The sequence below is a fragment of the Eufriesea mexicana genome, unplaced genomic scaffold (assembly GCF_001483705.2).
Source record: "Eufriesea mexicana isolate 0111107269 unplaced genomic scaffold, ASM148370v2 scaffold5272, whole genome shotgun sequence".
NCBI classification, from domain to species: Eukaryota; Metazoa; Arthropoda; class Insecta; order Hymenoptera; family Apidae; genus Eufriesea; species Eufriesea mexicana.
Genome location: NW_016913264.1, coordinates 157,146 through 172,752, shown reverse-complemented (window position 1 = coordinate 172,752; position 15,607 = coordinate 157,146). Strand labels below are relative to the sequence as shown.

General features: G+C 47.4%; 2 protein-coding genes across 2 annotated transcripts; both read right to left on the bottom strand.

Annotated features, from left to right (window-relative positions):
- Positions 1 to 1,963: 1,963 nt before the first annotated feature.
- LOC108551967 (uncharacterized) lies at positions 1,964 to 3,471 on the bottom strand. Its single transcript, XM_017906318.1, has 4 exons — positions 3,412 to 3,471; positions 2,700 to 2,836; positions 2,198 to 2,426; positions 1,964 to 2,128 (listed from the first exon to the last, which is right to left on the bottom strand). Exons 2-4 carry the CDS (start codon positions 2,776 to 2,778, stop codon positions 2,077 to 2,079), a joined length of 360 nt encoding a protein of 119 aa, XP_017761807.1. The 5' UTR covers positions 2,779 to 2,836; positions 3,412 to 3,471; the 3' UTR covers positions 1,964 to 2,076.
- Positions 3,472 to 4,709: 1,238 nt separating this feature from the next.
- LOC108551966 (rhodopsin) lies at positions 4,710 to 10,898 on the bottom strand. Its single transcript, XM_017906317.1, has 4 exons — positions 10,725 to 10,898; positions 10,466 to 10,622; positions 10,140 to 10,381; positions 4,710 to 5,269 (listed from the first exon to the last, which is right to left on the bottom strand). Exons 1-3 carry the CDS (start codon positions 10,858 to 10,860, stop codon positions 10,150 to 10,152), a joined length of 525 nt encoding a protein of 174 aa, XP_017761806.1. The 5' UTR covers positions 10,861 to 10,898; the 3' UTR covers positions 4,710 to 5,269; positions 10,140 to 10,149.
- Between the last annotated feature and the right edge of the window lie 4,709 nt (positions 10,899 to 15,607).

The following is a 15,607-nucleotide window of genomic DNA, read 5'->3' as shown; positions in this document are numbered from 1 at the left end:
AGTACACACGGCTGCCTACGAGTTCTAATTCCCGGTGAGAACGAGCCCCGTCCGTGATTCTCCTCGGTGATGCTGCCCGATTCCGATTAAACCTCTTCATCACGATCCACCCAGAGACCTCAGGGTAGATCGATCGGGCAGCCGGCACTGCTCGAAACGATCGCGCCCGCCGCGACTTCTCCTCCCGAGTAGCCGATGAAAGATGAATAATCGAGCCACGCTAGCCAATCCGCTCCCTTTGTACGCCACTGATCTCTCTGATCAGCAGTCAGGGGATCGACGGGCCGGGTAGGCCGGCTGGAATTTACTGTCCAGCCTTTCCAGGGAAGACATAAAATAGTCGCAGGTGTATAGTCAGCCGACATAAACGCCCACGAGTATTCCCAACGACGGCTACGGATTCTGCATCCCGATGCGAAACGAGATCTGTCCGGGTTGCACCTGCTCGTCCTCCGCGAGCCTCGATATTACGCGTTGGAAATCGATCAGCGGAGCCGAGGTCGACGCTTCCGTGCTCCGATCCGAGGATAAAGCGATCGATACGTCGCGAAATTATCGCGAGCTTTCCGCGGCTGCCTGGTAACTCGCAGTTCGTTCGCGGGGTTCGTCGGTTTCGATCTTTCTCGAAGACCGAGCATCGAAGTAGCTGGAGGCACGCGGATGACACGGCTAACGTTAGAGGGTACGTTAACTGTTCAATTTCGAGGACAGGTGGATTGTTTACGAGCTTGCTGGAGGCGCCAGCCAGCCGATCGTTTGAACTCGTGGCCCTAAATCAACGTCTCGCAGGACATTGATAACAGCAACAACGTCAAATGAAAAGTATGACGAACACTTAGTTACGTCAGCGTGGCTACGAGTCCGGCCACGGATTCACCATAAAATATATAGTGCTAGGCGTGTATAACGCGCGGAATACGAGATTTCTTCCCCTGCATGAATAAAATCGCCTGCCCGACGACTCCGCTCGGCTTGTCTCTCGCCTACCAAGCGGACCTCCGTTCCATTTTGGCGTCAAGCGAGATCTAAGCGATTCCTCGCGATCTCTTTGAAACGGCGAAAATCCTTCCTCGCCGATATAAAAACCCGCGGGTATTCGCGAATCCGTGTAAACGAAATAAACCGGGCCAATTTCGGGTGGTTCGAGACGGAAGCACGAGCCATCTTCCCGCGCGAGTTCAGCGACACGACGATATAGGGTTGAGGGTTCAAACAAAGAGCCGTGAGAGTGGAGAGCATTTCGCTGGAATAAGCTCGGAGAAAACGCGAGGAGTGGACGAGGAAGACGAAGGGAGAGAGAGAGAGAGAGGAGAATAAAGAGGAGAGCCGATGCAGAGCCCCTAAAGGTTTTGGACGTGCGTGTCACGTGCCGCGGGCCGCGTCACGTGACTCGCGGCGCGGTAGATCTGCGCGGTGCATCATTGCATGAAGATCGCGATGGCGGCTGCCTTTTGAGCACGGCCTGCCATATTTCAGTCCCAGCCGATTTTTCCAGCTCGCGGGACGGACACGGAATGCTTGACAATACGCCGCACCGTCGCGGCGGACGTATTGTGAACGTGGAATCGCGTGGTAGGGTGCATTCGAAACGACGCGTCGATTTGAAAGTTTAAACGGCACCGCACGCCACCTTTCAGCCGGGCGTCAAGGAAACCGTCTTTTCGCCTGACTTTCGCTTTGCGCCGAGATCCGCCCGATCGAGAGTACGTTACTCGCAATTGACCGCGTTTTGCCGCCAGCTCGAAACTTTTGAGAATCGATCGCTCGAAATTCGCGCAGACTTTTCGAAAAGATTCGAAGAAACTTGCGATCCCTGACCAACTTGGATCTATAGTCTATCTATCTTAGGTCTTCCTATTGACAGGATTTGAACGGTGCTTGGAGAGGAAAATGAATTATTTTTGACGCAGGTGGAGACGGTAGAGTGGGGATAATAACATCGACAACCGGGGTTGCTGTGGCACAGAAAATTTTTATTATCCTTTTTGTTACATGAACCATGGTCCGAAAGGGGTCCGAAAAGTATGGTCGGAATGGGTGTGTGAGGATCGTGCGGTTGTCCTCGGAATAGAAATTTCATCGTTTCCGAGATTTCAGCAAGTATCCCGCGACGCCCATGTCCAGGTACCTAGGATCGAGACGACACCTTAGTGATCGACGATCGAATTGCCTCGTAAGTCGAATTTAGGTAGCTTACCTCTTTTGCAAGTTTGAAATTTCGCGTTTCGTTTGAGTTTTCACCGGTGTAATTCGACTACCGTCATTGGAAACGAGCCTGGACGCGATTGCGGTGGATTTTTCAGGTGGGCCGGTGGTCCCCGATGGTATGTTCGTCAGTCTTTTACCCTGACGGCTTTCCTTGGACTTTCTTCTCACGTTCAGATCCGACGAGACCACGATTTCGTCGAACGTTTGTCCGAAAACAGCTGAGCGTGCGAACAGAGTGAAAATGAACGGAACAAAATTAACAGAATAAAAATGAAACATTCGTGGACACGAAAATCGAATATTCAGACGATCGACTGTACTGTACGCGGAATGGAGAAACGATCACAGTTACACGTGCAACCGTGACAGTGCACAGTGTCGACGTACGCTTCTAGAAAGGAATAGAAACTTAGTCATCGATGGCGAAGAGTTAACCTCGGCGTACAGACACATAGTCGATCGACTACTTTCCACAGACAAGCTCTACTTACGTTTCTGTTCAGATGTTTGTTGGGCATGGACAATTACGCAAGCCAGAGTGATGACCAGGAGAGAGAGGAAATTTGTCATTTTGCCGAATTCGATAGTTTGCTGGAGTTTTTGGCGAGGTCCGAAACGTTGTTTAACCCTGAGAAAATAGAACGATACAGAGGACGATTCGACCCGAGAGATCCTCGCGAAAAATTGACTCTAGAGGTACGAGTGCGATCTTTGCCACTTCTAACTCGTCGACGCGTTGCGAATCCTCACTCGATCACAGACGAAAAGGAAACAACGAGCACACGAATCGCCGAGGAAACAAGGTTGCTCGATAATGCTCGCGTTGCGAACCTCGAGTTACCTATCGCGCGTCACTAGTGACGTACGAAACGTCACCTGGCATTCTCTCACCGACCGACACACATTCTCTTTCGCAAGAGCCCGAGCCTCGACGTTACCTGACCAAACCATTAATCGTGCCAGCGATACCTCTATCATGCCGAAAGATTCGACCTCACGAGAACGGGCCCAGTGGAGACCCGAACTCCCTCCCTGCGAAGCGAAGGAGACCCCGAAAAGTGTCCGAAAAAGATTGGAAAAAGTGAAACGTCACGAAAGAAACTCGAGTACCGTCGCGATTTCTTTACGATCTGCCGATTGGATGGCAACCAGAGTAGACGAGAGAGCAGGAAGAATTGCACGCGAACTTCTCAGCCGACTTACCGACAGCTTAAGCCAGAAGATACTTTCCGAGCCGACAACCGCACGAGAAATGCGAGCACAATGCCGCGGAAGGCTTGAAGAGAGCATCGCGAATTCGCTATAGTGCGTGGCGAACAGGAACAGGCCGGGGGTAAGGGTCCAGAAGGAGGCGCCTCGCGGCCCGTTCACGCACTGTACACCGTATGCACCGGACAGACCACTTTCTATTTCATTTTTTCCCCCCTTTTTCGCGCGTCCGTCTCGCTCTCGCGAGGGCCCGGCCTTCTCGTCCGATCGGCCGGGTGGACTGGCCCCAGGAACGGGCCTCTGCGTGTCCAGCAGCGGCTAAACAATGCTTAACGACCAGAGAGACGGACCTTTAACGAGCCCCTTTAATGCGTCCACGGTGTCACGAACCTCTCTGCTTTCGGCTACCGTGCAACACGCTTCTCTCCAGCCTCTGTCGCGCTTCGGACCGCGTCATTCCGCTCGCTCGCTAGCTAGCAGTCTGGGCCTTAAGCGGGGACCTCCAGGATTCCCTATTGATTGGTTAAATTGGAGACTTCTAGGGAGTCTAGGGAACACGCGTGCGTTTGATTAGACTGGACCCTGTCCCGGTTTCCAGGGATCATCGATTGGCATGGTCTCGCGGCACAGGGTGATTCGGCAAAGAGAACGGCTCATCCCGAGCTCCTTTGTTCGGCGAATGAGAGAAACGAGTGGCGAGAGGGAAGAATTTTGATGCGAGGGAGAAGGCACGAGGAGTCGCGTGTTCGGAAAGAACGTTCTCGAGAGCGATCGAGAGATCGCGAGGCAAAGGAGGCTGCGTTGCGTCGGGTATTACGAGCCAATCGCGAGCGGTTACGAGTTCCCAGAATAAAAGCAGCGAGATTCGCTACGCGAATTCCAAATGAACGAGTACGGATGTTTTATTGCCCGCGGCTTTTTATAGAGCTAACCGACGGGGATATATAACTGCCTGTCGGTGAGCCTCTGCGCGATAGTTTTCTTCCCGTTGACGAATAATATCCGCGCAGCGGATTATCCCACGAGGCCCCAACGGAGGACGGAAAAGGGCCATCCGGGTGACGTCGCGACGTCGCCGAAGAGGCATCGAAGCAACGTCGAAACGGGACCCAACGGCCAAGGATACGACTGCAAAGATTGCCGAGACTCCACCGGTCTCTCCTCCCGAACCACCTGCGAGCGAGTAAAATCAGGGGCGTCGAAGGAGAGAAAGGAAGACAAGAGAAAGAGAATAAAAGAAAAGGGAAAAAAGGGAACGAGAAACCACGTTCGCTTCTGATCGTTCTCCTGGGCTTTTTATTTTCAACGAAACAGGCTTTCGGCGGAGAAAGTTCCAGGCGGATAGATAGCGTGTCCGCCGAAGATCACGTGTGCGCGCGCTCCGCTCGCTCGCTCGCGCGCGTGTGCACGGATCGGTCCCGGTCATTGCACGCCTCCCTACGTATCCCGATTTTCGGTGTTCGCTTTTTCACGAGGGCCCTCTTCCTCTTTTTTCGCCTCCCTTTGTGCTGTTTAATCCTCGACCCTCCGTCCCGCAGTTCCTCCGCTTCCTTGCACCGACTGTCCTCGTCCCTCTGCCTCGCCACGCCGCCGACGAGGCCGCTTCGCGATATTTTATCGGTTTTATTCGCGGGAACATCTGGCGCTCGGACAAAGGGAACCTGGCCCTCAGGAAATCTCCAGGGACGGAGGGTGGTTCGTCCCTTTTCGTGCGGCTGGTCGCCTCTATTTACTTATACCTAGTGACGTAGAATGTTTGTAAACAATGGCCTGGAAGCGGCCGTAGATCCCCGATCGGCATAGCGGATTAGGTTGCGGCCTGATCCGTCCATGGGGGGTGGGTCTCGAGTACCTGCGGAAAGCGGGAAAATCCCGTTGAACGTATTCTTCTTGAAAAATTTTCGATATTCGTACACGTTTGTACGTCGATGGATCTATCTAGAGACGGAGATTTCGTCTGCAACTCGGAGTAACAGGACTTTCGCGAGGCGCGTTCGCTCGTCTGGATGCAGCGTACGCGCGAACGAGCGTGCGGGTACGGCAACTCGTGACCTTTAACCCTTGCAGAATGACCCTTGAAAGGGAGCCCGAGAGGCGATTTACATACCAGGATTTATTGGCCTGGCAGGAGCGCCGATGATAATGTACGTGTCCACGTGATTGATACGATTTTAACAATTCATAACGCGCTTGTCAGCCGTGTAATCAATCCTCGTTACCACGATTCGTTTCGTTCGACGCTCGTTTATTTGCATCTCGTAGGTAATTCGTTCGAGTTTACCAAACAGTGGCGCCGTGTAATTTACCTTTTTCAACGGCACCGAGTCGAGACAGCGAGGGACAAGCTAGCATTGGCGATTCGTCGAAGCGACTGTTCGAGAGGAGAGCGGCTACAGGTGGTTCCAATGGATCCCGGGATCTTTGTGCCGCGACTGTTCGATGGAAGAAGCATTCTTCGAGATCTATGCATCCATCGTGGCAACTCCGAGACCGCTTCCCCCTCCTGTTTACATCTGCTTAAACGCACGGAGCCGGAGCCGGAGTCGGAGCGGATTTAAAACGAAGCTCGCGAGTGTAGGCGCGTTTCGGAACGAAAACAGACCGGTTCGCCAGGGCAGTACGCCTGTGGACGCAGCGGCCGGCAACATGGCGTCCCTTGGATCCCTTTAAAACGAGTTAATCCGTCTGTCTGGCCGTCTGCCGATCGCCTGAGAACCAAGAAGATTCATTTTCCCTTTGTCCATTCTTTTTCACACGTACCAAAAGGAGCTGCGGCTCAATGGGACAATGCAGCCAGCGCCGCGCGTTTTACGACGTTCCTTTTCGCACAGGTCCCACACACATTTGAATAATCAACGCGTAGGCAAGCCTGCTTTTGTCGAGCCGGGGCCCGGCCAGTTAGACGAAGCGAGCCGGCGGCAGTAGGAGAGAAAAGGAAACGCCTCGAAGGCAGTCACGACAAAAGTGACACTCACGATACGAAATGATTGTTGCATCTTCTCCAACTGGACCCCGAGGCTGGACAGATGTTCCACTCGCGTTCTCGTTTGCTTCTCTCCTTCGGGATCGTTTGTTCGCTCGCGCTGGCACCGCAGAGGTGAAAAGACTACGCGTCGTCGCGATTACGTCAGGCTTCCTTTCCTCCTTTTAATTCGCGCGAGTTCGTTAACCTTCGACTCGTGAACTCTTCCTCTCGCCGCTCTCGAGGGAGCTGAGTCGCCTTCTCTTTGCCCGCACGTCCCTTTCGAACGTTGCATCGCGAACCTGGCCCTTGCTTTCTTTCTTCTCCTCTTTTTCCACGCCGGGTGAACGATCGAGGAATCTTCAAGAGAAAGCACCTCCTCGTACCTTGCACCCGCCATCTTTTATTTCTATTCCTCCCGTTCGAGAAGCCTCTTTTCGCCTCTTCTTTCCAACACGCGCGAGCAAATTTTCGCGCCAATATCACCGGAATCCCGAAGCTTCCAGGAGGCTCCAGGAACGCGATCTCCACTCCTCTCGACAGGAAATCGGTGTATACGCGCGTTCGCGCGGACGGAGAGGAGTCTGTCGGGTAAAATCGTGTAAATCTCTAATGGACGAAGTTCGTTAACCCGACACGCGTGAATTTACGACCAGTTCTCGAGGGGAACCGAAGAACCTCGAGATCCTTCCGACCAATGGAACGCGTGTCGCGTGTGTTTCCACGTTTCGCGACTTCCTATCGCTCCTCGCGAGTCATAATCGCGACCCCGAGCAGCGAGAACCTTCTGCAACGGGACATCCTCCGCTTCCTCGCTCTCTCGGCCTGTGCTATCCGCAGGCGGTTCGCTAGCCTGCCAGGTGGAAGGCAGCGATCTCTCGCGGAAGTAAAAACTCGGAGATACAGAACCTCCGACCGTGCCCCTTCCCGACAGGGAGCACAAACGTTTCCTTTTATATCCCGCGTGCCCCGAGTTTATCATCCGAGACGCTAACAACTATCCAGGAACCTCCCCACCAATGTTCCCAGAAGCGTTTCCAGCTAACCGTACTCAACATTCAAGTCGGGAACGTAATTTCTTTCGTCTCACGGGAATGGTACCGCGATTTATCTCTCCGGAGCTACCAATTGACTCACGTTCGCGCGAATCGCGTTTCCCGGAATCTCTACGATAGGCATCGGCTCGTGATCAGGTGTATTTGGCACGCGATCGGAGGAGAGAATAGGAGGGACTGGCGATTAGTCGACGGCGAGGATTCCAGGCTCGTAAACAGAAGCGTACGCCGTGGCATCTGCGCCTGAAGGAATTACAGGAAGAACCGATTCACGTCAAACTGATTCGTCTCGGCTGGTGTGCCGTGGGCGACGACGCTCGTTGGGTTGCGACGCGCGTGCCGCGGTCACGCGCGCGCGACCGCGCGCGAAGTCAATTAATATTCTCGGTTATGGGACACGGCACGGAGCGTGTCCACCGGCGTGCTCGTTACACGTGTTCCGCGTCGGAGGCACCGAGAAAAAGATGGTCCCGATGCGCGAGATTTAGCGTATGCCACGCAACGACAAACGTGTACCAGCCTCGAGCGTTTCCACGCGGAGATAAGCGGATGGTTGGCGGTGAATCGAAAGATTGCGACGACGAATCGATGGTGACGTTGCTTCGAAGTTGAAGTGATGGACGACGTAGCTTTTGGAGCAAGTGCAAAATGAATTTCATCGTCTAGGTATGTTGAAAGACTTTCTTAACCGTTTGAGTGCCACGGGTCATTATTGTTTCCCAATCGATATTTGCCAAGCGGCGCGATAGCGCTTGTCATATTCCGTGTCCAAAAATGCCGAGCGGCGCGATAGCGCTTCTCATATTCCGCGTTCACCAACCGAGCGCGCTGATTGTCAGCTTCGCAGCTCAGAGCGCTGGCACTTTTGGACACAAAATAGAAGAAGCGCGATCGCGCCGCTTGGCACTCAAACGGTTAATCGATTGTCACACTGTGCGATGATCAATTCGAGAGTAAGCGTGCATGAATTATACGTTTGGTCATAAATTAAGGATAAAGGAGTGCTTGATGCGACGACGAAGCTGATAGGAGTGGAATCGATGATGACGTTGCTTGGAAATTAGAAAGATGGACGATGTAGCTTTTGGAGCAAGTCGAAAATCAATATGGACGTCTAGGTATGTTGAAAGACTTTCTTAATCGATTGTCACACTGTGCGATGGTCAATTCGAGAGTAAGCATGCGCGGATTATACGTTTGGTCATAGATTAAGGATAAAGGAATGCTTGATGCGACGACGAAGCTGATAGGAGTGGAATCGATGATGACGTTGGTTCGAAATTAGAAAGATGGACGATGTAGCTTTTGGAGCAAGTCGAAAATCAATATGGACGTCTAGGTATGTTGATAGAGTTTCTTAATCGATTGTCACACTGTGCGATGGTCAATTCGAGAGTAAGTATGCATGGATTATACGTTCGGTCATAGATTAAGGATAAAGAAGGTTACGAGTTGAAAAATTTTCTGCTATAAGGCTGATGGTATTTTTTGAGCAGTAAATAAGAAATCGTATGATAACCAACACGTAGAATTACTTAATTTTGATACCTCGCACACTGTTACGTTATTTTAAATTTGATATATTAATTAATATCGAGCTTCGAAATTTTGTCAAATGGCGACTGGAAAACGCCTCTCGAGTGCAAAGAGTTAAATTCGAAGACTGGCTAATTTTTTAAAATTCCCAAGGAATAAATTTAAATAGCTACGTATTGACTTGTTTTATTTATTTTTGAAGGATACTGTGGAAGCGAGGCGAAGAATCGGACGATTCTTTGTAAAATCTCAGCAAAGATTGAAATCGATGGTGACGAATCGATGGTGGTAAAATCTCAGCAAAGATGGAAATCGATGGTGACGAATCGATGGTGGTAAAATCTCAGCAGAGATAGAAATTGTTGGTTTGAAGTTAACTTTTGGAGCAATTTGGATGTTTAGATATGTTGAATGGGTTAAATATATTGCCCAAAGTTGTGATACGAGCCGATATTAACCTCGATTTAAGCTACTTTTTGAGGTTGCCAAGAAATGAATTTTAATGGCTACGTACTGTGTTTTAAAGACGCATCGAAAAGAAACTGAAACTGATACGGGTCCAAGTGATATATAGATATATTCGAACGATCATAATCGTTTCTCTCTTGGACGAAACTTTGGAAACATAGATTGCTGTGGAGGTGAAGTAGTAAGAAAGGAAATTAAGATTGACATAAACGTTCGAAGTTGAAACAAAAGACACGCTAGCTCTCAAAATAACCAAAGAATTAATGAAATCATTCAGACTTTGAACTAACCAAATATGTTCGTGAAATTGTAATCTGTTTTTAAAGAATCTTCGAGGAAAATAGAATCCTGTGACAGAAAAACAATAACACGCGAAATTCAGATGGACGTGGGATCAAACTTAATCTAATAAAAAGAATCTTCGACAAAAATAGGATCCTACGATGAAAATCCTACCTCAGGACGAAATATAAATTATTTTCGAACGTAACTAAAAGACGTGTCAAATTCTCAAACGATCCCAACCATTTCTGTTTAAAAAAAGTCCGACAAGGGGACAAGATACTGGGAAAATCGAGCAAATTTCAAATAAGAAACGTAAACCCCGAGGAATTATCCTCGTTTAATAATTACGGCTGCAAACGCGTGAATGGTTGCGCGGATGTGCTAAGTACAACTGCAGGAGGAAGACAAACAATTACCTTTGAATTGTTAGAACCTTTGGCCGCCAGAGGAAGATTCAGCGACGCTGAAGGATGCCGAGTACGGTCCAAAGTTGAAGCTGGCGCTCTGTGCATTCGCGTGGCTTTGTCCTTCCGAGGGTCTGCCATTCGCGAAGGATCCTGCGGATGCTGTGGCGAAGGATCCCGATGATCCTCCTTGCGGATACCCTCCGGATGGTGGATAGCCTCCGGATGGCGGATAGGCTCCGGGTGGTGCATACCTGAGGTAACAGACACGAAAAAATGCGTCTAGTACGAAACCACGATATACGTGTGCCAACAATTAACACGAATTTTACACGAACCCTGGATATCCTCCGCAAGGGTACTCGCTGCATCCTCCAGGTCTGTGATGATGCTTGTGATGCTTGAAGCGTCGCTCGTCAGCTACGTCCGCTTCAGGATCCGAATAATCGTCGTTGAAGAACCCATACTCCGGTGATCGTTGCTCTCTTTCGTTATCTATGATAGAACCAAGCCACATGATCTCTCGTGTATCATGGCATCGAGTCCGCGAGTCTTGTTGCAAGAAGAAACGCTTTTATTTGAAAATAAGTAACTGACCAGCAACCACTGATGTCGCTTGCTGGTCCTGCACCGGGCTCAAGGATCGTGGATTCTGTAGCACTTTCGTTGGCTTGGCGTGACAAGTCTGCCATACCAGCACGCAGAACACGAGTAACGACAGGACACGCGTCATCTCGACCAGGTGCGACCAGCTAACTATCGCGATGAGTACCGAATGATTATCGTCGGAAGTGGCCCGAGCACGTTGCTTTTATACTTGGCACCAGTCGCCTCTGAAATCCGAGGAAGACACCCGCAGTTCCGTAATTTCCGGAGATCACAGGCGTATTCGTCATTGATTTCTGACGAGTGGACGACCTTACGGTCCAGGGACGAACGAAAGTGGACCGCAAGAAAGTGTCAGCCGCGGCTAAGGACGCTAATCAGCCTAGCCTAGACGCGCCGGGGAATTACGTGGTGGAAGAAATGAAAAAAACAAACTAGCCGAGGAGAGAGAGAGAGAGAGAGAGACAGAGGAGGATTCGTGAGTCTGGTACGTGATATTGAAAGAGCGAACGGCGCAAGTCGGTGCTTTCCTAGGGTCATGTTTTATTCAGCGTTCTTTGGGAATTTTCGACGCTAAATCTGTCGCTTAGATAATTAATCGGTTGACTTGCTCAAGGTCCCATTTACTCTTTGACGTTTCTTTCGTAGAATAGCGTTATTTTCACTGACACGGCACAGCTTCTATAGACTTATGGGAAAACTAATAGATTATAATAGCCGCGAGGCGAATGGAGGAAAATTGGGAAGACAGTGAAGACAGAGTCACGAGTGTGTTGAGAAATTAGGTATATTTCAAGCCTCGAATTGATTTACATCGATTCACAGGGGTTAAGACGGTTATAATCAGTCTTACTTTAATTTCAGCCTTGTACCTCTCCAATCGTTTTCATAGCAGACTTTCCATTGCCCTTGTACGCAGTATACCTATCGATTATAATTCTTATCCTACGTTCGATTACCAATATTTACCAATTACTTAATCGATGAATAGCTTCGCCAGTAACAAATTGTAATTATAAGTAGAAAATAGTATCTTATAAGTAGAGAATATGACATGGATTGTCTATATGAAAATATTATACGTCCAAAGACACTGGTATGAGTTTACACCAATTGAAAGAATTGCTGATGCAATTGTTCGGGGTGCTAGATTTAGGCTTCGTGTTCTTGAGCCTGTTTGCGTATAGACGACGGATGAGCGTCGGAGACTGATACATTGTTGATATCTCTGGAACGGTGACGTTGTAGAATGGCTTTTCGAAGTTCAACCTGTAAATGATTCGCCGAGAGCGAGTATTGGAACGGAGAATATCCACGGAATATCGTTTACAAAGGAAAAATTTGAAGAAAAGAAAATTTACCTATATTTCTTCCCATTGTTATACCAATAGAAGATGTTCTTTTCGCCTGTTTGCTGTTGGTCCACAGTCCTCGCAGTCTCAGGTATGCCCTTATTTTCTGGAAGTAATCAAGCTTAACAATTTTATAGTTTATACTTATTATAATTTTTATTTAATTTCAACGAGTCACGATCACAAAAATTCTTGCCTTCCATCGCAGATGCTTTTCTCTCCGAGGAAAGACAGGTCTCCATCGAAATGGCAACGAGGATTAGCAGAAAGACGAGCGACTTCATTCTTGTCGAGGATCTATCGCAGTACTGGATGCATCGGAATTTCGAGGCTTCCCTTATATAGGGGTTGTTCGCCGTTATCGAGGTATTTTCAAGAAACGAAAGGTTTTGACCGCGTAACGGTGGTCCTCTGACCTGGCCGCAACCCCCGGTACCCTGTTTGGAATTTCCAGGAAGCGGCACTAAAACCTGCGACCGAGCTGAGAATAATGGAACAAAGCGGTCCCTTAAGAAACTTTTCGTTTACGGCGATAATTCGGGAAAACCCGTAGAAATATTCCTCTTGACTGTGTAAGGGGAGGAGAAGAGATGGCTGGGTTAAATAATTCCAAATCTCGATAACTGGTCGTACTTTACTCTTCTACGGTATTCTCTGGTCTCGTATAAAGCTGTCCTCGATTGCTTCTCAATTTGGTCTTTTTAAAGAGGGCCTTCTTTGTCTATCCGCGGATCTAGTGAATCGTTTGAGACTCTGGTTATCACTGCTACCTGTTATTTTATTCGCTCATACCACTTTATCGGTAATCCGAGCTCGCTTATTCTTACAGCTGGTAAGAGTACAGCTCTCACACGAAAAATGAAAGCATTACAAACAGCTTAGCGTCGCGAAAAAGTAGAAGTCCAAGGTTCTAAAGGCGATGGAAATTTTGGGGATTACAAAATGACAAGGATCGAAGATAATCTAGGTAAAAGTAGACCCTGATCTCTAAGGGAGAATCTTGGGTAGACCGAAGAAAAATATTTCTTCTTCTTCTTCTTGTTATTTTAATCAGTAGCTTAATATTTCTAGAATATATTCCTAAATTTTCAATGCATTTTTCGAAATATTATGGTTTCCACAGCATAATTATCGCATGCAAGTATATGCGTGTGCTGCTTCTTCGTATACTTTAAACGCGTTTTGCCGAATTGGCGGGAAAGATATTTCAAAAACTAGGCTACCAATTCACTCGAAATTTTATGTACATATACTATGATATATATGCACTAGTCGATGAACCTAAAAATTAAAGAAAATAAATAATTTAAAGAACCTTCTTATACGTAAACGAAGGTAAAATTTTTGGGAAAACGTGGATCTTTTTTACTTCAAAGTAGCCTCATTCTAATAATTTCCAATTTTTCTTCAAATTCATAGAGGTTCATCGATTAACTACCTTCATGAAGAGTAAGAAAATGTGTCAAATATAGGAGAAAAGCTACAGGTTCTGTCAATTTCAAATCTCGTTATGGAGTCACTATACATACGCTTTTATATTCCAATAAAATATTATATGTTCCAATTTGCGACATATTTCAAAATTAAAAAAAAATTCTTTTTATACCCATTGACACTTTTATACCCAATATCACTGACATGTACAAGATCATATGTATATTAGTGGATATACAATAGTATCGCAATGAGGCAAGGTCAACGAGAAAGACGCGAATTGATTGAAAAAATGGAACAGTCGTAAAGTTTATTGAGTTTTGTTGCAGCTTACAGAACGCAGTAGTACGTGCATTGCATAAGAGAGCGAAGCATAGGAGGAGGACTGGTTGTTCGCAGTCGTATGATAAGGCATGATAATAAATGGAAACTCCGCGAAGACGCAAAACAAATGATACCCGATGCAATAGCGATTGTCTGTAATTACGCGTGAATTACGAGAATTCGCGTACTCGGATATTAATGAGAGAAGGCAAGTCTCGCTGTACATCCTGATACCTGCCCTTCGTTCTTGCCTTGTTTTCATACAAAACAGTCTCTCCGGCGAAAATTAAACATAAATTTCCGAATTTAATTTTAACCAGATGTCAAATCTGAAATTTAAATATCTTTTTAACATCACGATAGATTTCATCTCGAATAAATATTGATTCGATCTTCGATTTATAATTTGAAATTTACATAAATTCGAACGTTCGAATGTTCGCATTCAGATTCGAATTGAAATGAAAAAATTTCCTAGCTCAAATTCGTATTTAATTTTGAAATTTAATTGGGAGTGAATTTCAAGGCTCGCATGGTACTCCTGTTTTCTCGTCTCAATGTTATAAAATATATAGTGTATTCGAAATAAAAAATGTTCGATCTTCGAGCAGACTTTCTATTTGTACAAAACTCTTCGATTGCAGAAGAGAAACGAAAATGACCATGACCTGTTTACATTTCGTTGACAGGCAATCTCCATCGTGTTATTGCATGCCAGATTAAATGATCGATAAATGAACTATGCTCTTATTCAACGTAACTCGTAAGAAATCAATGCCGTCTTGCTTATAAATTAATAAAAAACATTTCCTTTTATTATCAATAGCCACGATTAAAAGCTACATCGTGAGTTCGACGCTGTTTACAGTAAGACGGACAAAACGTTATCTCGAAGTTCGAGTTGCAATAACTTACAGTTCAAATATTTCGTCACGCAGCAAAAATATCCTGCGCGTAAGACGTATTTAATTATACGTTGTCACGGGGATAACGTTTCATCCAGGATACCTAATCCAAAATGAAAGAGAGGCTAAACGTATATCGACGCGTGGAGTATTATCCGCTTTTGCGAGAAGATTGAAAACGGAAACGAAGGAGGGCACTCTGAAAAGTTTAGAAACTGACCGATAACACGCTTCGATGAAACAATCAAATCGGTGGACACGAGCTGAATATACAGTGTGAACGTAAAATTACGATATTTCGAGTCGAACAGAGGTTGCCCCCTGTGTTTCGTGTATTGGCAAGAAGAGTATCACAAATGACAGCAGATCCGTTTGAAACGTACGATTCGATGAACACCGACCCGCAGCTTCATTCATCTCGTTCGTGTAAAATTTTTCCCGGGAGAAGACGAAGCGCAATAAATCTCGTTGCATAACAAACCGCGGTTCGACCGCAAAATAATTACGATTTACGTTCATCTTCGGTTACAGTGTCACGATCCCGTGACGGTAATCGCGTTGCATCAGCGTGCAACGCGTTAATTACCGTCATTCATCGATGCACGCATCTTTGACTCTGGTTTGACGTGTTTCAGATGCTGCGAGCGAGCACGGATCGCGTGTCCACGAATCGGAGAAGTATCCTGAAAGCTTCAGAACGATGGCACGGTCCATGGGACTGGGTTAATCCCATGGTTAAATGGCCCGAGAAACGGAGTCATTTAATTAACGAGGAGGTCGAAATGTCCAGACGATTAGTCGCTGAAGACCAGCATGCTCCTCGTGTCGGCACTAGCGGAAGCGTGGCTGGAGGCGGAAC